The sequence below is a fragment of the Perca fluviatilis genome, chromosome 4, assembly GCF_010015445.1.
Source record: "Perca fluviatilis chromosome 4, GENO_Pfluv_1.0, whole genome shotgun sequence".
Lineage (NCBI taxonomy): Eukaryota > Metazoa > Chordata > Actinopteri > Perciformes > Percidae > Perca > Perca fluviatilis.
The window spans coordinates 12,603,476-12,629,481 of NC_053115.1; the positions used below are offsets into that span (position 1 = coordinate 12,603,476).

Consider the following 26,006-nt stretch of genomic DNA (forward strand, 5'->3'; position numbering starts at 1 on the left):
TTAAAACAATACGCGTTTTATCAATTTATCATTCGAGCAACTATTTTCTGTAGACCTTTTCAAACATATTGCTGCAATGTTGAGAGATTGTTATGCACAAGTGATGAGACAGGAAACAGAAATGAGAGCAACAAGCAGGAAGCAGGGTTAGTTCATCAAGAGTTTCTCAGATTTATTGAATGCATTTTGTTTTCTTTTTTTCCCCTCAGTGCTTCTAAAGACAAAGAAGAAAGTATTCCAAAGATATCCAAACATCAGTGAACAGAAGAACGCCTCCAAGGTTGTTTTTTGGAAGAGAGAATAAAAAGAAAAACATAAACCAGATCAGACAGTCAGGATCCGTGATAGAATGCTGAGAGGCAGGAAGTTGGCGTTAAGTTGAAATACACAAGTGTACTATTTACAGCAGGTTTGCTTTGAACAGCACCTTTAACCACTCCTATGTCAACACACACAATAGACACAACATGTAATACTTCTTCTAGAGCGAGGACTCTAAACAGTTTGGTCACAGTAGCTTCACATCACCTGGTTCTACTTGCAGTACATTGAACTATTGCAGATCAGCACCTGCCATATCAAAATCTCTGTCACATTTCTGTAACCTCTTATCAACATGTGAGTTCACCAACAGTGTTTCTACCACTCTGTCACTTCACAAAGCATGGCAAAACTATGCTGTATCTACTCTGAACAGTTTCAGTTAAAAAAAAACGGTGATATCATACAACAATGTCAGACACTTTCCCTTTAAAAAGTCTTTGGTAAACGAAAATAAACCACAAAAAAAAAAAACACTATTTGTAAGCTTTTGTGGAAACCAAAAAAAGAGAGGAATGAGGAAGTCACCACAGGTTTGGTCCGTCGATGGACGAATGGCACAGAGGTGCAAAAAGTAAGACATTTCTGACACCAGAGGGGTTATGGTGGTACATGCTTATTTCACAGGACTGCACTGCACGGCGTGATCAAACCATAGGAAAATATTTTATCATGCTCAGAATGCAAACAATGTTGAACCTCCCAAAGTCAATTCTGGCAAAGCATGCAGAGAATACAGCAAGCATTGGCCAGTGAGGGAAGCCAGCTATACAAGTCCTTTTACCCCACAAGTATCTAAACTGTTCTAAAGAAATGTGCTCCTTTATCTCACCACAGATACTGTAACATGGATTAGTATTTACAACAAAATGAAGGTGTCATGATTCACATTTTTTTTTTTTAAGGAAGTGAACAGACGAGTTGTTTAAGGGTGAGACGTAAATCCAGTTTTATATACTCCCTCACTTCTTGCTGCTCTGCTTTGTCTCTACATCACAATAAGTCCTCATCCTCACATAGTAAACAATAAATGACTGCAATTAATTTGAAAAAATGAAACATTCTAGAACTTCCACAGATAAGCTACTAAAATCTCTTTCAGTGGTGTGTTTGAATGCCAATAATTATAGCAATGTAAGGCCGTTCCAAAGGGAAAGTGAATGCAAAATGTCTTTTATGAGTGCCATGAATTCCAAGTAATGCTTTCAGATTAAAAAGACAATCATTAACAGAAATGCAGATTTATACTGCACCCAAGAATGCATTGCACTGGTCCTCTGGGGAAGATAAACATAAATAAAATGATAGAATAGAAAACAGATAGATAGACAATAACTTGATAAGACAAGAACAATGTAAAAACTAACTGAATGAAAAATTATAATATTGTAGATGGGAAAAGTGCAGTTTTTTAACTTTACATAATGTACCATATCATATTATTTAACTCTGTCTCTCAGTATTCTTTGACACACTATCACTCATATACTCTCCTGTCCACTCACTCACTCACTCACTCACTCACTCACTCACTCACTCACTCACTCACTCACTCCTCACTCACTCACTCACTCACTCACTCACTCACTCACTCACTCACAAAGTATCTTACAAAGCAGGCAAGGGTCTCTTCTCCACAAGCCCTTCAGTATTTTTTGTCACAGTTTTACATTAGATTTCCCTTCCTGATCACTCTTTATACACAGTAAACTACCCTGCCTCTACTGCAGCTTGTCAGTTACTCTTTTTCTTTATGTAATGGAACAAATACCATTTTTTCACCTCATGCCACAGCACATAGTTTAAAGATTACCCATATAACTTCTAAGTACGTATATTTACATCTCCAATTAAGAAGAGATGGGTACATTGAATGTCACACAGATGGTCTGGATAAATATAAAGTGTAGGGGGGTTAATGCAGCGAGAGTCTTAGAGAGAGGTAAGAGCTGTTAGACAACAGTAAACCCACACCCCCACACCACAGGTTAAACCACATTATAAGTTAGAGGAGAACCCTGTTAGCAAAACACCAAGAAGCAGATGTCATTTTTACTGTGTCATGTAGCTAGCATAGCGTGGGTGTTGCAGAGTAATGGCAAGCAGAAACATAGTGGTGATGCAGAAAAATGGAGGTGGTGACTGTATTGTCAGTAGAGTTAAAAAAGGTCCATCAGGGGCTCCCTCCCTTTTACACAACACACCCCCTTATTGCGCAAGTGGTACACTCCTCTCTCCTCAGACACTCCTAAGAAGTTGCCCGTAAGCATAGATCAACGTAAGTAACAGACTTGAGATCAGTGTCTACGGGCAACTTAGTCTACACAATTAGTTAGGTTTCCATTCAGGAGGAATATACTGTATATATACTGTATATATATAGAGAGAGAGAGAGCACAAGCTTTGCTCCTGGATACAGAAGTGACCACTAGCACTCTTCTATGGTGAGGCAGATGAATTCCTGGATGCACTTCCTATACTGCTGCTCAGTGGGGCTGCTGCTGGGATATTGACCTGGTTGACCCAAGGGAGCCTCCGCCTCTCGCATCTCCTCATTCATCCGGGCAAGACGCAATCTGGAGGAGAGAAGAAAAAGACATAGGCAGAGGGAGACAAGTGATAGAACAGAGGGGACAAACATGGAAGTAGAAATGAGAAATGGGATAGTAAGAGGACAAAAGGCAGGTGAGAAAGGAATAGGGAATGAAAAGATGAAGATGTTAAGGTGGGATGAGACCATGAAAATGGAAATGTGGTGAGGTGATAAAGATAAACCCCAATGGAGAGAAGAGGACGAGAGGAGGGAGGGAGGGAAGGAAAGAGAGAGTAAAGACAACAATGAGGAATACAATTTAGACAATTAACCATCACCCTTCATAATTCAAACATAATTCAATCCTATTTAACAACTTTTAGATCTTTAAATGTGAAGGTTTGTTCTTTAACTTCCAGGGCTTTCAACCACATCTCAGTTGAAAGCTCCGGTTAGAATACTTTAAGTGAAGATTATTTTGTTTGTTTTATCATTTTTAGAGTGTTCCAATCAGTCTAATGCTTTAGTGTGTGTTACTGCTAACATGGAATGTTAATTTTAATATTTGAAAAACCACAATAAAGGATTTCCAATTTCAAAACATTGGGTTAATCCTACAAAAGTCACTCGGGCCCCATTTGACTTAATTGAATGAAATTGTTTGCTGAATATTTTGTGGTGTTGGGGGCAGCTTGTTACTTGTTGGAACAAAGGATCAGCTACTTATGATTAGCCAATGACTTATTTCAACCAGCAATATACTGTACATGTTTATAAGTATCTTTGTTATAAAAAGAATTAGGATCACTCACAGGGTGACGATGTCTGCGTTGGCAGCCTGGACAGCGATGCTTAGGGGGTCATGACCCTGTTCATCCACCTCCGTCTGTGATGCTCCTCTCTTCAGGAACAGACACACTTGACTGTACAAAACAAGATGCAGACACAAAAAAAAGAGCTGAATACAGAGGGACAGACACCACCATATACACTGTGAAAGCTGAAATGTGAAAGATACTTCTTTAATAGGAGAAAAGATGCATGTGGAATAGATATCAGACAGATCAAGAGGGCAGATAAACTGATGGGTGTGGATAGATGCCTAGTTAGGCAAACTATCTATCTTTTTTATCATGTGCTTGTCTTTCTACTCCATGCTTTAGTCTTCAGTTACAGACATGCTTTCATGAGCAATTTAAGAAATACCAAAGATATTTTAAAATCATTACTCATGATGCTGTGTAACAACATTTTGTGGGGCCCACTCTGTCAGCGAGACGAGACTTTACACAAATTGTTTTTGACAGAGTGATGTTTGTCTAGTTTTTAATTGCTAATGCTACACATGTTACATTTATAAGAAAAGGCATATCAAGAATGATGACCTGCAAAAAATGTGGCTATGAGTAGTTTCAGTAAGTGTTGCAGAGAAAAATGGCTCATACACCTGAGGGATTTCACTGAATATTACATTCAAGCTGGAACTTGAATCAGGAGTCACAAAGAAGCAGAAGGGGAAGCAGACTACTCGTAAAAACGTTCCTCCCACTTTGAGGCATTCCTTACCCAGTGTGTCCGAGGTAGGTGGCATGGTGCAGCGGGCCTCTGCCTCGCATGTCCCTCTGGTTCACATCGGCTCCGTTCTGTAGCAGGAACTCACAAGCTATCAGAGAGCCCTGATAGAGAGACAGAGTTGTTTATATGAGTTCATTTGCTATGAGAAGTCTAGTTATTGGTATTTTAACATTACTGAAGCCAGTTAGTGCCTCTTAGTTTGTTTAGCATTTAACAGGTCTTGTTGTTAATTCATAGCAGCAGCCATTATGTTCAGATTTTTACCTTGTTTTTATGGCTGTGGATGTTTACGGCTGCGTTGATGCTTATATAAATCTGGGTCTGGTATCTTCATCAGATTATCCGTTTTTAATATTTAACCCAGTCCCAGTCATAATGATGTAGTATCTTAACAATAGATATGGCAATTAAATCAAATAAAAGGTGCCGTCTAAACTACTTTGTGTTCACACCCCTCACACTTCCAGCTAAATCTACATGATCTAACAGGCTGAACAAACAGTCTCACCCCGACCACGGCCTGAATGAGTGGCGTTCTGCCCTCCTCCTCTTCACTTGCAGCGTGTACGTCCGCACCGTGTGCTAATGCCTCCGCCATGAGTGGCAGGTTGTGTAGACGGGAGGATCGGTGGAGGAGCGCCCCAGGATGGAGCTCCCTCGGGTCTTCGGGGTCCGAAGACACTTCCTGTTCGATCTCCACCTCACCACTGGAGGACTCCTCTGACTCCTCCTCTGAGGGTAGGTAAGGTAACAGGACGATGGCAATGATGGAAAGAAAGAGGAATGATGATAACAGGAATGCAGTGGTTTAATTTAGGGGATGATATATCAGTGTTCTTTATGTTAATTGTTTAGGCTGCTCATGTCCTTTACACAATTCCTGTCAACACACAATGCCAATTTTATGTAATGTCAAAAACAAATCGCTACATCTACCAACAACTAACATTGATTGATTATTTCCGGTTTCTTACAATTCATCCTAATTATATTGTCCCCAAGGTAAGAATCTGTGCCCACTTTCAGTGAACCAGAGAATATTTTAGGCTGTTTGAATGGATCTTCTCTTGGACCTCAGATAGATTGGATGGACATCACATCCATGTCTTCTTTAAGCCAACTTTGTTTTAGGTAGGGCAGCAGTTAGTTTCACGTTTTGACATTAAACTATACATGAAATGTAAAACATAATACAAGCAAATGTAACACAATGTAATTGCATTACTGATACATTGCACAGTGATTGGGAGGATATAGGAGCTTTTCCTCCAGTCGTAAATTAGTTTACTGTAACTGTTATTGACATCCGTTTTTCTCCTTCACCATAAAACACAACACACATACCTTCTTCTGTGACACTGTCCACCACCGAGCCAAAAACCAGGATGTCTGTGCTGCCATCAGTACTTCCTCCCAGACCGCTGTCGCTGCTAAGACCTGCGGGGCCAAGCATCGCCAAGCCATGGACACGTTAATTGTTACACAGCACAACTGGTAGGACTGCGCGAATGATAGAAACCATGTCAGAAATTGCAATAAAAACTTTCTCAGTTTGTGAGTTCTTTTGTCACATTAAGGAAATCTTACCTGCATCTTACTGAAAATCTATAGTAATCTTACAAGTGCAGTGTGCCTGTATGTACTGGCTGTGTAGTAGACTTACTGCGAGGACCAGAGCCAGTGTCAAAGTAGGAAAATAGTGAATCCAGCTCATCTGGACAGAACAGGGAGTCCCGGCGAAACTTTGCTGCAGCTGCTGCCAAAAGGACAAAACATCACAACAAGATTTCAGTCTGGGCAGAGTGTATTAGTACACTCTATATACAAATATCTTGATTTCATGAGTCTTGTGCTACTACAGAAAAGTTATTTCTCTGCACTGACCAGCTGAGAGGTTTGCGGGTGAAGCGCTGCCCGGCTCGTAGCGATGGTACTTCCTGCGGGCCTTGTTGGGGACCCGAACAGAGCTGTTGTGTCGCCGGCACTTCTTCACCGTCCAGGGCCGGGACTTCCTTTCACCCTCCACCAATGCCTCGCTCCCACTTATTTTCTTCAGGAAGCGTTTCTCCACGTACTTAGACTTGATCCAGGCCTCTTTCTCCTGTCTGAAGGTAGATGATCACAAACTGACAATTTTAGATAATTGGAGACATGACATACAGATAATTGGTTGTAGATTGGATTGAGTCATGTAGTAAAAATAAGATGGTGGAAACTGAGAGACAGGTATTACCGGACACCATACAGATAAGATTTAACCTAACTGACTTAAGAGTGGCATTAGACCAATAGCAAACAGCATCTAACAATGACATGTACAGTAGATAATGTTTTTCTTTCCTTTTTGCTTAAATGAACTTTCCCTTGCCAAACGCTCCTCTTGGAGTAAAAGACTCACCTTGAATTGGACGGTCCAGGTTTTTTCGCTCCCAGCACCTCGCAGGCTCCCTCATAAATATGGTTGATCACAGTGTTCCCCAATTCACACATCAGCTAAACATGAGAGAATAAGGAAGGAGGACAAAGATGGAAGACAGAGACAAGAGTAGTTCAAATTGTTTTGCAATGCACTAAAGGAATAATAAATGCAATGCCTCTAGTGGGAGAGAGAAGAAGCTGTAGGGAAAACGTGTTGGGGATACGCACCTTAAGTAATTCTGGCTCCCATGAGTCTAACGTCAGTGAACGCACTTTAGAGCAATGGACGCCTAAACTCCTGAAAGTAACAGGAAGAAAAAGAGATTCTATTAAGAATGTGTAAGGAGAGTTTCTATCTAACTGCAAGATTTCAGCACATTTTTACTCTTTCCCCTTTTATCACAACTGCATGAAGAGGCAAACGTTTCCTGTCTCTCTACACTTAAAAGACTGAAAGCCTCAAGAGCTAAACTAAAAACAGCCTTCTCTAATTACTTGAACATCCACACTGGTGACTATAAATCCAATTTGCAGATTGTTGCCTTGTTTTTTCCATAAAATATCAGTTTCACACACCCATATTTTTTAACTACGTCTGGTGGATATCTGGATAACTGTCGCTGTATCTTTTCTATCACAATAGCGCTTTGATTGATGAGTTGATCAGAATCAGAAATACTTGAATAATCCCAGGGGGAAATTATTATTGTTACAAACTCCAGCTATACAAACAACATATATTATCCAGACAACATATATATTAAAAAAACTAATTTACAGTAATAATATATAAAATATAAAAAAAGATCAAATGTACAGTCAAATGTACAATATTAATATGCATTGATGTAATGGAAAGTGGAACTGTGTTTGCCAAACAAAAGCATATCAGAGGAGACAACTGCAACGTTACTTGCATATAATATGTAATGCTTTAAAAGGTATAATATGAAATGCTTTTCTCAAAAAACAATGTATAGACTAAAAAAAAGAAATTCCTCTCAATTATCACTTATGACCCACTACAAGTGTGTGGAGGTGTCTGTATGTGCAGAGCCCCTGCCCTCTGCCTGTATTTTCTCTTTGTCTTTTTATTTAGGAGACGCTTTAGGACGCTTCTGGGCGTCAACAAAAACCTTTCGGCCCCGTGTGGGTGTGTAAACCCCCAGGCAATAACAGCATTCTCATTTCCAGCTGTCGTTTGCCCTTCGGGGCTCATACTGACAAACACGTCTAACTGAAACAGAAACCAACAGGATGAAGCTCTGCATTCGCTTATAATCGGACAATGTGGCACCTTCCCGCAGAGGTGTGTGTGTGTTTATTTGTGCTTTGGCACATAACCTCTGCGAGACAATGAGAAAAGAGCTTTTATTCCTTTGTTTACGGCTTTGTTCATTGCTCCCACTCTTCATTCACTCTTGAGCTCGCTCGACTGCTGCTGCACTCTCTTTCTCTGGCCGTTGAGCCGGGGAGGAGCCAACTTTGAACACTTTGTGTTTACAAACAGTAGGCTGATACTCATCACATATTCTACCCTTAACGCAGGTGTTTGTTCAGGTGAGTTGTATGAATAAAGCAAGCAGAAAAACAGGACAAATGTCCCTCAGGCTGACTGTGACCAGTGAGGATGAAGGCTTGGAAAGATGTTTTGAGCTGGCTAAATTCCTGCAACACCATTCTATAGATTGTTATATCACATTCACAAAATCAGTTCCGTTGTTGTCTCCGCCTCTCAACAAACTCTTGTACTGTGTACTTGTAAGTGCAGTTACCTGTGGATCCCCGAGCACTCGATGCAGAGCAGCACTCCTAGGTTGATGGAGGCCCAGCAGGGAGCCGTTTGGCCGCAGTCACAGCATAGCTCGTTGCCCGGCAGGCTCTGTACCCTCTGGAGGAGGCTTTCCCCGCCTCCCCGAACTCCCTTATCAGCCCTCTCCCCTCTCTCTCTGGGCTCGCTGGCAGAGTCGATGCTGCTGGTGGAGGGCGAGGCTGTCCGGTCCAAACGCTGCAGAGACAGGCAGACAGGTCAGAGACAGAACTTCTAAAGCTAACCGGGGGACCAATTTGTAATACAAAGAAACAGAACTTGTGTGCTATCATGTCACTGTTGCTGTATGTGTATATGTGTGGGTTTTCGTACCTCAATGTAGTAATTGTCGGCGATGTCTTTGTAAGCCGAGGCGATGCTTGCCTGGACTGTCTGGATCCAAGCCTGCCGCAGCTTCTCAGACTCAGCCTGCAGCATGCAGCTCCTGAAGGTTTGTAGAGGCCGGTTACATATACCTTCCAATTACTAATTAAACTATAAAAATGTTATTCTGTTAGTACCATTATATTAACACATTTGTGGTCTATTTGTATTGTATATATGCTCTATCTTTTATGGCCATTTTATTGCCAATTTCTATTCCATTACACATTCCTCACTAAATCTTCACAGATTCCATATATTCTTCCACATCCATAACTCCATACATCAGTCACTCAATCTGTTCTACATTGCTAAACAACTATCACACACACACGCACACACACACACACACACACACACACACACACACACACACACACACACACACACACACACACACACACACACACACACACACACACACACACACACACACACACACACACACATCACTCACTTAGTAGGTGAAACCACCTCGAAGCAGAACCTCCTCTCATTATCTTCGCACAATTTGACAGAGCACAGCCTCAGGTCTTCCACCACCACTGTCAAAGAGTCCTGTCATCGGCAGAGAGGAGTGTCACAACAACACCTTTAGCCTATTCACCCTTCAAAAATGTTTAATTAAAATTTACAAAAATCACTGTACCTTGAGTTTCTTCTGGTAGACCAGCTGGCTGTTTTGTATAGAAAACCACCGCCTTGAGGAAGGGAGAAGGTATGAGTGAAACAGTTTGAGAGAAAAAAAGATTAACAGACCAGACCTTTTCCTTACAAAAGATGTATTTTTAGTGTTATGCTATTTTATTTTTACCTATAGTGCATATGTACTGGTTATTTCATTAACTTTAATTATTTGTGTTGATTCCCTCTCTGTTATGCTCTCCCTCTTCACTTCTCTTGTACCTGTTCCAGGTCTTGAAGGCGTTGCTGGCCCTCTTGAAGAGATAGCCCTCCATGACCACACCATTGGCAGCATCCACATTGAATTCCAACTTGGGGTCATCATAAGAAAAGTCCTGTAGGAAGAACACATGGGTGCACAAGATCAATGCATGATTTAATTTGAACAGAGTGCCAATGAAATGCCAAAAACCATCGTACTGCAACAGCCATGTTTTCATGATTTAGTTGTTCTTGCTCTGACAAAAACAACACTAGTGTCTTTAAAAACAACAGGCGTCGTCCCTTTCCACTCTATAAACTATAGCCAGTTGAATGATGGCTCACCCTATTGTTCAAGTCTGCCTTAAAACATTTACTAGCATGCTCATATGCACATAAGACACATTAAAGAGTTAGTGGTGGCTGTAATAATTTATCCTGTCCATACAGGCCGCAAACAGTTTCCTTTCCTAAAGCAATTCCAATGTAATCAATGGGGGGCAAAATCCACAGTCCTTGTTTTGTGTAAAAATGCATGGTAAAGTTCAGCTGAAGCTAATACAAGGCTGAACGCACTGAGGTGACACCGTGGAGCAATACGTGTAAAAGTCCACCTAATCATAACAAGGGAAAACAGAGATAGCGCATTATCAGCACCACATACAGTAGCTGTGTTGACACACAGCGGAACAATTCCTCTGTTGTGTCCATCTTCTCTCCACCATCTGTTTAGTAGTTTACCTTTAATTCAAAGAATATGTCAAATCTGCACCACTCGACCTGTCAACTAAAATATTCTGTAATTTCTAATCTGTTTTATCCACACAGAGTTAGATTACCTAAGAAAGGCATTTAAAGCCAGATGCCACCTGCTTAGCGAGGTGAAAAACACAAGGACACGTGATTTAAATGAAAGCCAAGACTGAGGTTATGGTTTCACTTTTGTTAAGGAGGCCTCTGGTTTGGGTGCAAGGTAATATATGGCAGATGACCACACACACACACACACACACACACACACACACACACACACACACACACACACACTGGAGAAGAGGTACGGGAAGCGGGTGGAAAACAAACATCATCTGACAAGTTTGTGGCACATTTGGTTCAGACAGTGTGATTCCATCTGGATCTAAGAGAGTGGTTGCGAGGAGAGGAAGTGTGGGAGAGGAGGGCAGAGAGAGAGAGGGAGAAATAGAGAAAGCGAGACACACACACAGACACACACACACACACACACACACGACCATGCTCTGTCACTTTGCTATATCTCTTCTCTTGAAAAGATCATTTATTAATACTGTGTATTCTTTTTTTTAAAACCCCACTGACTGTATATGCACACTGATGTCTTCATGCACTTTCTATGCACTTTTTACTTTGTCAAAAGTATTGGGGTGTTTTCATTGATCATTCCAGATGACACAAACAATCACAAATAGCTTTTTTTCATTTTATATTGCTAGAAATGTCCATTCAGAAGGATCATCTTGGCTGCTTTGTGTAGATGAACGTGAATGGTTCATATAGAGAGTGCCAATGTGTGACATTGGTATATAACCAGAATATAACTGCTAAATGTATTTTAAGCATCATCTTGTATAATTTTACCAGGTTTGTGTGAAAACATCCAGGCCATGTGAAGCAAAAAGATGGTGGGATGTGTGACAGCAATTTGTCATGGCATTCAGGTGTTTCGTCCACAGAAACACACACACACACACACACACACACACACACACACACACACACACACACACACACACACACACACACACACACACACACACACACACACACACACACACACACACACACACACACACACACACACAAAATCTTTCTAGAGACTGGTTTAAAAACAAACAATGATAATAGAAAAATTCATGAAAACTGACTGAAGAAAACTATAAGACAAAACGAAACGTAATGACGAAATGACGTTCCTCACCAGTGTATAGTCCAGCCTGCCAAATATCTTCATCTTAATCACACTGACATCCAACAGCATCTCAAACTCAATAATAAAAGAATAAAAATAAAAAAAAGTAATAAATAAATAAATTATGCAAAGATGCTTGTCAGAGAGAAGAGCATCTCTAAAAGACAGGTTATTAAGTTGGAGCAGCGAACGAACCGGTAACGAACACACGCGCATCCCACAAGAGCCCAGATGAGAGACTGTCAGCCAACAGCGGCGCGCTCGTGTCGTTTCTTCACTCGACGCCACCTGCCGACTGCCAAGACCGCGTGAATCTGGCGCGAGCGCTCATTATCATACAGCTGTCCGCGTGCCCCGATGACCCCGTCGCGGCTGCCGGAGATCAAACATTTCATTTTTACAGCGGGGGCCCGCGTGAGCGGCCGTAGCCTACCGTGCCTCCTCCCCGCCCCAGACCGCGATTTAAGGCTCCCCTCTGGCTCTATGTATCCTAAAGTATCCTAGTACCCACAGTTTTGGAGGAGTCAGCTTTCCATCTGTCTGCGGCTCTTAACACTATTCCTGCTTAATCAAGCTGACATTATTGCTCCCCAAACACCAACCCAGATCCCCCTCCCACTTTAAATCAACCAGGACCATGGAGGATTGCAGCACACAAGTGTCCAAAGGCACAGGATGCCGCAACACGGCCTATATTTAAACCAGGGGCCAACAAAATATATTTATATTGCAGAATTGATCGTTGTTAAATATGTTGAAATACCTGTGAGACTATGTCATAAATGTTAATTCAATTAGGCTATTGTATTTTTAGGTGGTGTTGTATGTGTGTCCAGTCCACTGGGTGAACAGACACACCTGTTCAATAATACAATCCAACAAAACACTGGCACAATACAGCCTCATAAATATCATATGAGTAATGTGCTGCATTGAATTACATAAATTTTATAGGTGCTTATATCTTTGCGTTCACCCCTAGTCATACTGTATACAAGGTTTAAGGAAGTGAAATAATAGTGACTTTAAATCACTGCTTCTGTCTGGGATACAGTTTGGGACTAGTTGCCATGCTTTAACTTATTTATTTAGAATTTTTGACTTTATTCTACAATTTGACATTAGAGACAGACATGAAATGTGGGGAGAGACGGAGGAAGACAGCATGCAACAAAGGCTCCCAGCTTGAATCTAATTAAAGATGTTGTGATGGTATGTTTGGACCACTATACAGCTGCATGTTTTAACACAAATGTTATTTAAAGCCCTGATGTAATACTGTACAGGCTACAAACACAGTTACCGTGAATGAACAGATTAAGGTTATAGTTTAGTTCAACCATTGGAACTGACACAAAGTGATGAAATGTAATCTACATTGCAATAAACACAATTTGGTTTATAGAATGTTTCCTCGCCCACTCACAACAGTTTTCTTACAGCACTTGCATATTTTTTTCTGTTTTTGTCCATTTCTGACTTAAAAACTTGTACAGCAGCCAAATGCTGTAACAATGGAGGATGGAAGAGCTGAGGCGACAATCCCCCTGGGAGCCACAATGAAGTCCTGCACACATAAAATGCATGCTGTGAAAGAATAGAGAGAGAAGAAAGAGAGAGCATGTGGAATATAAAAAAGGGGAGGGAGTAGTCGAGACAATTGCAGATTTACCAAGAACTGTTAAAGTAAAGGTGTGTTTAAGAGCACCATAAAAATAAGAGGAAGAGAGGCGAAAGAACAAGGAACAGAGATGGGATGATTAAAGTCATTTCTCACTGCTGATAAGATTGTTGTCCCAGTTTCATGTTCGTGACAAAGTCATGAGAATCTTTTGAATGTCACAGTGGATTTCCACTTTACTTCATGTACCTCTGCATTCCTCTGTTATCCGTCTTCCTCCCACTGAAAAATTACTCGCCCAAAGTGACATTGAGTTTAGTCTACATTCATGATGAAGCTATCTTATTCTCTTCTGAGTATGACTACTGCAGTTACTTAATGGTCTATTAATAAAGGATGTGTACCATTTATAATTCACAAACTCTGCGGTCTCGTTTGCTTTGCTTCCTGCACACGCACATTTGCATACGAGTCGACACAGGCAGTTTTAAAAAAAGAGAAAGGGAGAAAATCTGAAATGGATCATGGCAACTTTCTCTCCTGAATCATTTCATGCTGCCTGCCTATTTATTTTCCATAGGCTTTTTATTTGTGAACTTTTTTTTTTTCACAGATTCAATTACAAAGTAAGGTGGTAGGAGACAGAAGAAATTTTGACTTTCTAGTGCATTATCACTGATTGGCTTTGATAATCAACCAACAAAGATCTGTGCGTCTGGTTTCCCATGATCCCCATGCTGATGACTCTGGAAAATGCTTTTCCTCATAGGCGCAGTGTTTAGTCTGCTTCTGCTCATGTCATTTTGGAAAATCGCAAATCTTAAACTGATCTCCTTTTTTATGTCTTTTTCTCTTTTTCTCCTTCATCTGCTGTCTTTCATTCAACCAACTATTGTGTGTTGCAATGCCATCTGTTGACTATGGGTGGAGCTGGCAGTGGACGGAGGAGGATGTGGGTTGAGGCAGAGTTAATGAACAACATCAGAGAACAGAGCCAGCTGAGCTCAGTAGGCTTATTTCATTAGATTAAATTCATATTTCTATTTTTTATATTGACTGAAACAAGGACTGTGGGGATATGACAACCTCGAGATAAAAGTAATAGAAATCTGGGGCATTCTGGTTAGTTTGAAATATTTCAACATGTATTATATAGAATAATAAGAGCTGGGGCGCCTGGATAGCTCAGCTGGTTGAGCGTGCGCCCCATGTACAAAGGCTCAGTCCTTGCCGCAGCAACTGCAGGTTTAATTCTACTTTCAGCCCTTTGCTACATGTCATTCCCCCTCTCTCCCCATTTCTTATCTAAGATGTCCTGTCTAATAAAGGCTTTAAAAAATGCCCTTTATAATAATCTTAAATAAAAAAGAAGTGCACAGAAATGTGAAATGTTCCAGTAAAAAATCTCCTCACAAAGCTTAAATGACCATCCTTACTCATACAAGTACCAATACCGGATATACTGTATACAAGCTATACTGCAGGCATACTGCACAATATTGCTAAACACACACAAAAAGCATCATACTGTAGCTAGGAGACTAAGCTCCTACTTTGACAATGATATCTTCTTAACCAGCTTGCTGACAGATCCTCAGGGTTCAATCTTCAGATGAAACAAATTGGAACAGCACAAAATAGCAGGAGGATATTTGGGAGAGCTGTTTTCTTCAAAGAGAGGCACAGGTAGGTGAGAGGGAGGGTGAGAAGCTGTTTGTGTGTGTGTGTATGTGTGTTTGTATATGTGCAGTTATGAGAATCAAAGGAGTGTTTGTTTGCCTCCATGCATGTGTGCATGTAAGGGACGAGAAAAAAAGAAAAATGAAGGAGAAGCTGAGAGATCTAGAACAAGAGAACAAAGACAACATCAAAGGAGAGACAAAAATACGCTTGAAGGTATGGCTGGGTTGGCTCAGTGGGCACATTTACTTAGAGTTTTATGCCTCGACGCAGAGGTCCAACTGTGACGATTTCCTGCATGTCTTCCCCCCCTCTCTCTCCCCTTTCTCATCTAGCTCTCCTATCAATTAAAGGCGGGAAAAGCCCAAAAAAGAAAATCTTTAAAAAAAATACGTTTGAAGGGTTTGTCTAATAAAAGTTCCTTAGATGAGTATTACAGGCAGGGTGAAGAAAAGTATCACGTGTCAGGGGGACGGAAGGACTTTGTGAAGAGGCGAGTCTCGAAAGACACAAAATCATGACGAGTAATGAAACACACAAGCTTCTGACTTTTAATGATAGGCTAACATGGTCTGATCATGTTGACTTATTGATGGAAAAATGACCTCCACATGTATATTGTATGAGGAATTTGCAGTCTTTTAAGGTGAATACTGATGTGGTGAGAATGTTTTTGTCAGAGTCCTCTCTCTGAGTCTGATGTCACGTTCACATTGTCAACATGGTATATGGATACATGAAGCAGAACATAGTGGATCGTATGTCTAATGTTATTTGAAAACTAAAGGCTTTCTTCTTCATAAAACGTGTCGGACATCATCACATTTTTGTATACATTTTTACTCATTTAAATTAGTAAGCTACAGGACAGCGGCTTTCAAAACATGACCTGCGTGAAAGAGAAAATGTGTCTCTGTCCCCAGCACATTTGAAACCAAACTGACGCCCATGATGTCAGTGATATGTAGTGTTTGGAGTTACTGTGTGCTGGGTTGGGGTGGGAATGCTGGGGCAACTGAGAAGGCCAGGATAAACTGGTAGGAGAGTTAAATACAGTGGATAAAGTATATGATGACTGCCTGGCAAAAATGACACGAGGGACCCTGGTCACCCTCTTCATGGTAATTTGACTGGTAGGGTTATGGAACGCAGTGGTAGGCTAAGGCCTCCTGTGACACGAACTAAGCGGTGTGCTCTCTCTTTTATACCTCAGGCTATCAGACAGCACAACAAGCACTTTAAACGTACATTTGTATAATTTCTGTACTGTATTTATGGTCTATTTGTATTGTATTTATGCTCTATCTTTTTATGGCCATTAAGGCGGGTATGAGCACTGTAATTTCTATTCGGATGAAATAAACTTGACTTGACAATCACACCCCTCCGGCACACACATTCTCACACATTCTCACACACACACACACACACACACACACAAAAACACACACACACACACACACACACACACACACACACACACACACACACACACACACACACACACACACACACACACACACACACACACACACACACACACACACACACACACACACACACACACACACACACACACACAATGTCTGCACTAGAGTTCCAAACAGCCTATTGATTCCTGCAACAGGAGCCAGCCCGCATGGCTATAAAACTCCATACATCAGTCACTCAATCTGTTCTACATTGCTAAACAACTATCACACACACGCACACACAAACACACACACACACACACACACACACACACACACACACAGACACACACACACACACACACACACACACACACACACACAAATGCCTTTAAAAACCTCTAAAACTTGACAGGATTGTCATCATGTCAATGTTTTGCACTGCAGTACATGGCATGTAATGTGCAGGTTGTGGAAGTTAAGGCTTCAGATAGAAATGTAAAAATATAAACTCACCTGCATCAGAGTCTGGAGGAAGAACGTGGGTGGAGAGAGAAAAAGAAATCAAAGTGTTAATACAAGATCACCACTAATTGAATTTCACGACATGAAGCCAAATATGTTGTTATTATGAGAAATCAGGTCCAAATCAGTGTCCAGAAAGTCTTTTTTTTACATAAGTAGCAATTAGCTTGCTAGTTCCGAGTGCTCCTGAAACACACAAGGCCTCCAGGAAATAGTTGTTCTTTATCTCATTAGAAAATCCCTGACTTTTTAGCGAAAGCACCATAGACATGAAGCGTGTTCACCTTGTTGTTTGAGTACAGAATAATCAAAAATGAAGTCAATGGCATCACTCAGTGCTAGGTTTTCAAATTAAAGTTGAAGTGTGGCTGAAAGGCCATTAGGTCGGCACAGAGCTGTGTGCTGTGTCTGGCAGGATGCCTCCACTTGGCAACTAAATCGATCAGAGGGAAGGGCCAACTTGGGCAGAAGAACTGCCATGGTTTTGGCATCTCTTCAAGTAACAGATGGAACGATTTTTGTCTATCTGTGCATGAGTGTGACTGTTGAGCAGGGCAAGGGTTTGAAAGAATTGGTTTTATACAGCTGAGTGACCCATAATATAAAAATATCAAACTTGTCTTTGTGGAAACTGCTTTCTTACATAAAATTCTTCATTTGAGTGTGAAGAAAAAACTACATGCAATACTTATTCAACTTATTCTCATAATTTTTGAAAGGCTTTTGGCGCCTCTGTTAATAAAAATAAAAAGGAAAGGAAAGAAAACAAGTCACGAAACCGACGCAGTAAAAATAATTCAACGCTTCTGCAGAAAGGCTTTTTTTAAACATTCAAGGCATTTGATGTTGACATAAGATGAGTTTTTGTTATGTCAATACCTATTTTAGATTCCAGACAGTTTTCAAACCCCATCTTTGTTATTGAGCTTCTTCCACTGAAAAGGGAAAATGCTACGCTGAGTGAGAGTGAAAAATGCTGATAGGACTTTTGTGTCGAGAGAAAAAATCTAGTTCAGCAACAATTAGGAAACTTATCTAATTTCCCCCTGACAAGCATAAAATACACCACTGTGACACCTACTCTTAGCATTTTAGATTCCAAGATGGTAAATATGATATATCAAAAATACTTAATATGTAAATAGATGAGATTCTTTGTTCAAGTTTGTAATGTATTCATCAAAATTGCAAAAGTGCGAGAAGAGTTGTATTGTTGTCTTACTCTCTGCTGGATGAGGGCGTGTTTGTGCTCCAGCTCCCTCTTCTCCATGGCCGAGTCAATGACCAGCTGATCCAGCTGCACAGAGCATACGACAGCAGAGTCAATTAAACAGGTCAACTAAAGTGTGAGCGGAATAAAAGAAACACAATACACACAATACACACAGACAGAAAACTATGCACACACATTTGTACACGCTGTAACATTTACATATCCTTGCTGTGTGTGTTTAGATAGTCATCTTATAACTATTTTATTGTAGTCAACAAATAATAAATATATTATATTTTTTGTATGCACAAGGCCTAAATGTCTTTAAATGACCAGAAAGATAGGGAAAGTCCGTAGGATGAAGACATTATGTCACACCTCAGAGGCAATATGACGCTTAACACTTAAACTTATGTTAAAGGGAAAACATATTTTACAAAACTGATATTGGGAAAGAATAATTTATTTCAAGGGCACGTTGTTCGGCTTGATATAGTATTTTTCTCTATGACTAAACAAACCTCTATAAACCTAAATCTAGAATATAACTTCGATATGAAGTCATAGTTTCTGCTGTAAGACATTTTAATGCATTTAATTAAAAGAATCTAAAACTCTACAACCACAGACACTTAAATGACATGTCAATGAAAACCAGACTGCACTGATTATTCCAGTTTGTCGATTATTTGGCAAAAGAGCTGTTGTTCATAAGGGGATGCTGAGCAAATACAGTAACAAAAGTAGTGGAACAGTGCACACGTATTTCCATGTAGTTCCTCTCATCTTACCTGTGCAGCCAGTTTTTTCATATAGGGGTCAATCTCGTCCAAGATGTTAAAGCCTTGTTGGAACAGAGTGTACTGGGCGCGCATGAAGGACAGCATCTGCAGAAGACACGCAGAGACAACGATGGTTCTAAATCAACCGTGTTACTAATCCTTCTCACACCACAGAGACACATGCATATATTTGACACGCATACGTATAAAAAAATCAATACAATAATGTTAAGATGTGAATCAGACATTAGAGGATATATATCTGGGCTACTAACTGCATCCAGGATTTCAAACTTCTTCTTGGCCTGAAGAACATTAATCTGAAACAAAGAGGAAAAGCAAAATGCAGATTTTAGGCTGCCTGTTTGAGATTATATATGATTTAATCACTTTTTAAAGCCAACAAGTGTTTCCTTTTCTGCATTCAGGAGTGTTGAGAATTTTGTGTCGGGGGCTCAGCAGTTGTTGAGTGTCAGCGTCACCTAAAGGACAGCACTGGTAATATAATCTGGCGTGTGTTAGTATGTGTGTGTTTTTCACCTGTAGTACGTAGTCTAGTGCCAGGTGCCTGAAGGCTTTGCGGCTGAGGATGAGGGCCTGTGTGGCCTCTTCAGCCTCGTGCACCTTGTTCCTGGGTGCCTGGGCGTTCTTCACCTGGGCCAGCTCCATATCCTCACGCACACGGTCAAACTGCTTCTTGGTGTCCTTGAATTTACGCACATCCCTGAAGGAGGCACAGTAAAGTAGAGACAAAGAGTTTAATTTATGTCCATGTCTATGCCAAATCACAAGAGCATGTGGGTCTTTTATTTTGAAATGCATGATTTGTGTTATTACTGGGCATTACTGGCCACTTTCTGCTGTAAAATGTCCATATTCATCACAACACCAGTCTTTCCTCATTTTATATAAACTCAAACATGTGTTACATCTTTCTTTAGCAGGAGGAAGCTAAATAATTGTGATGAGATACTCACTCTTTAATGAAGGTGTGAAGCTGCTGCTTGATTGACCTCTGAGCCTGGTCAAACAATATCTGTGCATAGAGAAGGAAACAGAGGTGTGAAACATGAGCATTTAATATTAGAATATGAGATACAGAGCACAGCAGTTACAGTTTTTTCTGATTGCTAAACGACAGTGGACACAACTGGAGTCACATGTGCAAAACTCAAACTACAGTCTGCACTACCAACAGTCACCTGAACTAAACAGTTCACATCACCTGCAAAACTCATTCCAAGCAACACAACTCTTCACACACGTCTCAAAACAGGCTCAGTGCAGCCAAACACTATGCACAGTCCTCACTGAGATAACACACACTGTCACTCAGAACACACTGAGGGTAAAAACACTAGCGTCAAACACCAATACAGAAATTACAAACTTTTCCATCTTTACTGTTTGAACAATTTGAGTGACTTGACACTACTCAACAGTTTATTTAAGGAAAAAATATAGATTGTATAGCATACCAATTTTTACATAAGGTAAACAAGAAGGAATGAAAATCAGCAGTTTTCTTCAATAAAGTATTTTGTCTCTAGTAATTTATGGAATTACTGGGGGAAAAAAACTAAAAGTACGTAACAGTACCAAAGAATAGTGTGACTAATCCTGCCTCTCTCCAGCATCATGTGGCAAGTTTTCTTCATCACATTGGATGTCTTCATCATCTCTAAATACAAATGAATGTGGTGTTTCTATTGCTTTCACCTCCATTACTTTCTGAAAAACAGTAAGAACGCAGTTTTACTATTGTAAAGATATAGTGTTTTTCACTTTTTTTTATAGCTGTGTATATAACCTCAGATATCTTACCTGGACATATTGGTATCTTTGCTCTTTTACCTGTTTCTCTCAAACAGTACAGTGTATAATTGTTTCATTGTTATTTGGTGTTTGTATACAAAAAAAGGCTTTCTGAGCTTTCTCTGTATAAATACCGTATATGTTCACTAACTAGTCTAAAACAAGACACCTGCTTAGGCTTTCAGCTAAAATTGCAATCAGCAGTGTTTGATAGGCACCAGACTGAAATCTATTCTGTTTTGAATGTGTGGTTAACAGTTTTGACAGCAGTGTGTTAGCATTTGAACAAAGTGCTGTAAATCTACAGTGTTGTGCACATTGTGGTTAAAGTCATGGGATAAGTGTGTAGAGTTTTGAAAACTGTGTTCAAGCAATGAAAAACGAACTAGAGTTTGGTCCACCTGAATTGCTGCTGTGCAGACTGTAGTTAGCGTTTTGCACATGTGACTCCAGTTGTGCCCACTGTCGTTTAGCAATCGAAAAAAACTGTAAACAATTGGTACGACAACTGGATTAAGTCTTCAAATCTGTAGTTGCTACATCTCGCCACAAGATGACAATATGAACCCTTCCACATTATTGCTGAAGCAGATTATGCCACAGGCAGAGGAGAGCAATGGAGAGAGAGAGAGAGAAGAGGAGGATATACACACACATGTGCACTCACTCAGCTGCTGCCTCAACAGCTTTTTAGCCTTAAAGGATCCCAGAATACTTTTCCTGTGGGATTTCCACTTCTCCTCTTCCTTCTTTTATCTCATCTCACACTTCTGTCCTTCAGCTGTCCTCTGCTTCCTTCTATGTTGTTTCCCGCTTTTTCTTGTGCATGTTGAGCAAGACAAGGGTTCCATTTTTATATTTCTGACCACACTCCATATACTGTATATTGAACCCTGAATGGCAGCTGTTGAGCAGACCATCCATCTTTATTAAGAAAATGGGTCTCGTGGACTTGTCTCGCGCACACACACACACACACACACACACACACACACACACACACACACACACACACACACACACACACACACACACACACACCCCCACCCCCACACACACAAAATGCACTTGGATTAGAATGTGATTGTTTCATAGCCACATACACAAACAATGTATAGAGCAGTCACTGTTGGTAGACTGTGGATTAAATGTTCCATAGCAATCCCTAGTTAATAAACATACCACACTGAGGATTGCCAGCTTAGTATGGGAAAGTGTGTGTGTGTGTGTGTGTGTTGGTCTTCTTGTGCATGGTGAGCAATACAAGGGTTTCTCTTCAATTTTTATATTTCTGACCACACTATACAGTATATTGAACCCTGAATGGCTGCTGTTGAGCAGACCATCCATCTTTATTAAGAAAATGTGTCTCATGGACGGATGTGTCTCGCACACTCGCACACACACACACACACACACACACACACACACACACACACACACACACACACACACACACACACACACACACACACACACACACAGAAAATGCACTTGGATTAGAATGTGATTGTTTTATAGCCACATACACAATGTATAAAACAATCGCTGTTGGTAGACTGTGGATTAAATGTTCCATAGCAATCCCTAGTTAATAAACATACACACTGAGGATTGCCAGTTTAGTATGGGAGTGTGTGTGTGTGTGTGTGTGTGTGTGTGTGTGTGTGCATGTGTGTGTGTGTGTGCGTGTGTGTGGGCGTGTCACTCCATATGACTTTCCTCTAGAGCCTGATGACTTTGCAGGCTGAATTCTTGCTTTAGATGGCAGTTCACACATTTTCACAAATGTACACTGCACTCATTGTGGGAATATTAATCATCTACTACTCCTCTTTAAATGGCGCAGGAATTACAAGTAAAACGTGTACTGTGCAAAATGAAGGATTGATAGTTTCCAGGGTGGTACAACTGGCCAGTTCTACAGCAAAGATTTAAATCTAAATCAATTTCATCAGATTGACTTTGGACCCACATGTAAACTAATCCAAATGTTCCACCCAAACCAGTTCTGGATTATGGTACCCTGGTATGACCCACACTACAGCACGTCTACACTCAATTCCCCTGCACTTTTGGCAGCAAAAGATCTCTGCTTCTAAAATCCTCAATGTCTACTGTTGTTGAAGAACCATCAGTCATCTTTCCTGTATCTATTCTGCACGAGAACTGCAGAGACACAACCAGCGTGTTGATTTTGCAGGAAAAATTCTACCACAGCGGAGAGAAGTTAATTGGGCACTATAATCTCACACAAATATGTTCAAATCCACTATGATATGATTCTCAATCTGTTAAGATTAAGGGTACCAATTATGTATGTTTGGAAGTACACACATTTTCTTTTACTGGGATATTTATTTTCCTAGTTGAATGGCTTCTTTTGTGGCTGACGAAAGCTGAGAAGGTGCAGAAATAGGCATCAGTGGGTGGTCAAACAAAGACAGATTTCCTTTCACTATAATGTCTTTCCCTCCCTTCCCTCCATCCCTTCTTTCATACTGTCTGCCAGACAAGCTATTAGTGTAATTCCTGGGTGTTAGAGAGGTGGGACGCCTGTGGTAAAGTGTAAGTAATGGGGGAGGGTACAAGTAGGAGTAGTAGAGGTGATGGAGGGGCAGAGGAAGTTAAAATTATATTATAATTTAAATTTTAAAATTTTTTTTTTTTATTTTTTTTTTTTTATTTTTTTTTTTTTAATTTTATAAATAAAAAATTTTTTTTTTTTTTTTTTTTAAAAAAAAAAAATTTTTTTTTTTTAAAAAAATATTTTTTTTTTTTTATTTTAAAAATGAAAAAAAAAAAAAAAAAAAATAAAAGAATTTTTAAGGCATTATATTATATTCAAACTTATATTCAATGGTTTGCTTGTTACTTACTGTGTAACTTGTAGGGCTTTACCTAGAGAGCAGTGTGTGAATGCCCTTCAACTATCGTTACTTAGGTCGAGCCCTGATCTAAGGCTTGGAGTGTGACGGACAGTATGATAAAGTATTGTAGCACATGAGTGCATTTAGATAATGTAGCAGACGCATAGCAGTGCAATTGTAAAATCAGGAAGGGGAAGATAAGAGTCTCTGACGAGGTCAAAGCACAATATAGAGGTGAAAAGGGAAGATAAGAGTTCCTGATACGCGTCTATTATACACCCACAGCACAACAGACTGAAGAAGTCACAGTCCGGCAGAAAGACGGGAACCAGCCATACAACTTTTAAAAATCAGTAATAAGAAAACAAACAAACCAAAAAAAGAAGGACGCAATCCAGTGCTATGGGAGGGTCTCTGTTAAAAAAAAATCTGAGTTTTGAAGTCCTATTTAAGAGATGTGGTCTTGTCAAATATACAAGCTTTTAATTCAAAAATTCAGCAGAAATTTTGGAGCTTTTTGCTATGAGACCAAAATGATGCCACGCCACAAAAAATAGTTGAGATCATGAAAAATGTGTCTAAAAGGGAAAACCTGGATTTGTAGCGACTGTTGATTGATTTTCTGTTCATTCCTTTTTCACCTTCTTTTTTCCCATAACCCTCTCTTTTCCCCAGCTCACTTTCCTTCCCTCCCTCATGGTCCAAACCATGATTCCACCTTTTGCTCACACACATACATATTTTTGCATTATAGCTGCTGTACACATCTGCCGAAGCATATGGTTTGAATCAGACACACATGTGGACTGGCCTGTGTGACAGATTCACCGTCACTGAGTGAGGTCACAGTTAATTGTGTGTGTGTGTGTGTGTGTGTGTGTGTGTGTGTGTGTGTGTGTGTGTGTGTGTGTGTGTGTGTGTGTGTGTGTGTGTGTGTGTCTTACCATGTGGTAGTTGACAATCTCCTGGAGGCTTTCTCCACACTTTTCAAGGCATTCCTGCAATGTTGACGACACACACACGTATAATTTAAGCACACAGGTTGCCATATGAACATCAACTTCTTTTTCACAGAACAATTTTAAATCTCTTCTAAACTATCCACAAAGCATGATCTGGACCTAGCTTAACATTGATTGTGAAACAATTGTGTCTCTACTGCTTCACCCAAAGCTACCAGGGCGACACCCGTACTGACAGGAAATCTTGTCCAAATGTTTTTCTAGAAGAAAACCAAAAAGCAGGTTTCATGTCTCTGCTTCGAGCCATGTAAACTTTCAGCATAAACATCTCCTGTCTGCATGTGGTCACATCTGTCACGTTTAAAACAGCTGGATGACTCGGTGTCTGGACAATACTGTTTATCGTACTACTAATCATGTGGGGAATCACAGGAATATCCAAGCAAAGATAGATGAGCGCTCATTTGTTGAGATGCTGATCCTCAAACATTCCTTAGTGAATGTACAGATTTGAGGTCAATTTTAAAGACAGCGCGACCTCCACTCACCGATATCATCTCCTCTTTCTTGCACTGCTGGGACAGGTCCTTTATGCCGTTAACAAAGAGCTTGTTGGCGCTGACGTAGGCCCTGCCGGCATCGATCATCCCACTGCACAGCTTCACCAGCTAGTCGGGACGGAGAAACATAAAAATCATCACTTTCGATACACAACAAAGGTATAGTCTATTTAAAAAAGAGTCACGTTTACGACCATGTGATGCAAGGATAGTATTAGTTACAGTGATGACTTAAATCAAAAGAATTTCTGGTCACATGCAGAATCCAGGAGGATGCTCAAATTTAGAATAATCCTCATGTCTGAAACCAGGCCTGTGCAGGCATTATTGAAGCTAGTGTGTCTGGTACCCAAATAAAAATGTAGTATTTATTAAGCATTCTGGTAGAAGTGCCTATTTAAAAAAGGCAAATTAATTATATGATCAGCAGCATGTGGACTTATAATCTCGGTATCTTCCATAATTTTCACAGCAGACCAGCTGTGTCCGAATTTACTTCCTCCTTTACTAATTCACTCCCTCCATAGTAAACTTTTAATAGTTTACTCAATAGTGACACTTCAAGCAATCAATCATCACCATTTTGCACCACATCACTGTAATATAAACATTGAAATCACTGTGTTGAAACCCCTTGTTAAATATGCCAGAAGCCTCATCTCCAGGCAGAAGCTTTTAGATGCAACTTTGCC

At 40.3% G+C, this 26,006-nt stretch overlaps 1 protein-coding gene across 3 annotated transcripts in view; it reads right to left on the minus strand.

The window, feature by feature from the left end:
- LOC120557659 (arf-GAP with coiled-coil, ANK repeat and PH domain-containing protein 3-like) overlaps positions 1-26,006 on the minus strand; it is a 60,555-nt gene that overhangs the window by 3,313 nt on the left and 31,236 nt on the right. The window contains exons 3-24 of one of the 3 annotated variants that reach the window (XM_039798204.1): positions 25,303-25,422; positions 24,737-24,790; positions 20,085-20,143; positions 19,648-19,831; positions 19,383-19,427; positions 19,117-19,212; positions 18,335-18,409; positions 17,104-17,115; positions 9,948-10,060; positions 9,691-9,742; positions 9,499-9,599; positions 8,991-9,102; positions 8,623-8,855; positions 7,076-7,145; positions 6,828-6,922; positions 6,314-6,534; positions 6,093-6,185; positions 5,774-5,866; positions 4,938-5,161; positions 4,421-4,530; positions 3,667-3,777; positions 2,836-2,897 (exon numbers count right to left, since the gene is read on the minus strand). In XM_039798204.1, the coding sequence (XP_039654138.1) occupies positions 2,836-2,897; positions 3,667-3,777; positions 4,421-4,530; positions 4,938-5,161; positions 5,774-5,866; positions 6,093-6,185; positions 6,314-6,534; positions 6,828-6,922; positions 7,076-7,145; positions 8,623-8,855; positions 8,991-9,102; positions 9,499-9,599; positions 9,691-9,742; positions 9,948-10,060; positions 17,104-17,115; positions 18,335-18,409; positions 19,117-19,212; positions 19,383-19,427; positions 19,648-19,831; positions 20,085-20,143; positions 24,737-24,790; positions 25,303-25,422 (2,335 nt within the window). Of the gene's footprint in view, positions 1-142; positions 2,898-3,666; positions 3,778-4,420; positions 4,531-4,937; positions 5,162-5,773; positions 5,876-6,092; positions 6,186-6,313; positions 6,535-6,827; positions 6,923-7,075; positions 7,146-8,622; positions 8,856-8,990; positions 9,103-9,498; positions 9,600-9,690; positions 9,743-9,947; positions 10,061-17,103; positions 17,116-18,334; positions 18,410-19,116; positions 19,213-19,382; positions 19,428-19,647; positions 19,832-20,084; positions 20,144-24,736; positions 24,791-25,302; positions 25,423-26,006 lie in introns of those variants that run through there. The other 2 variants (XM_039798203.1, XM_039798205.1) reach the window with 2 other exon arrangements.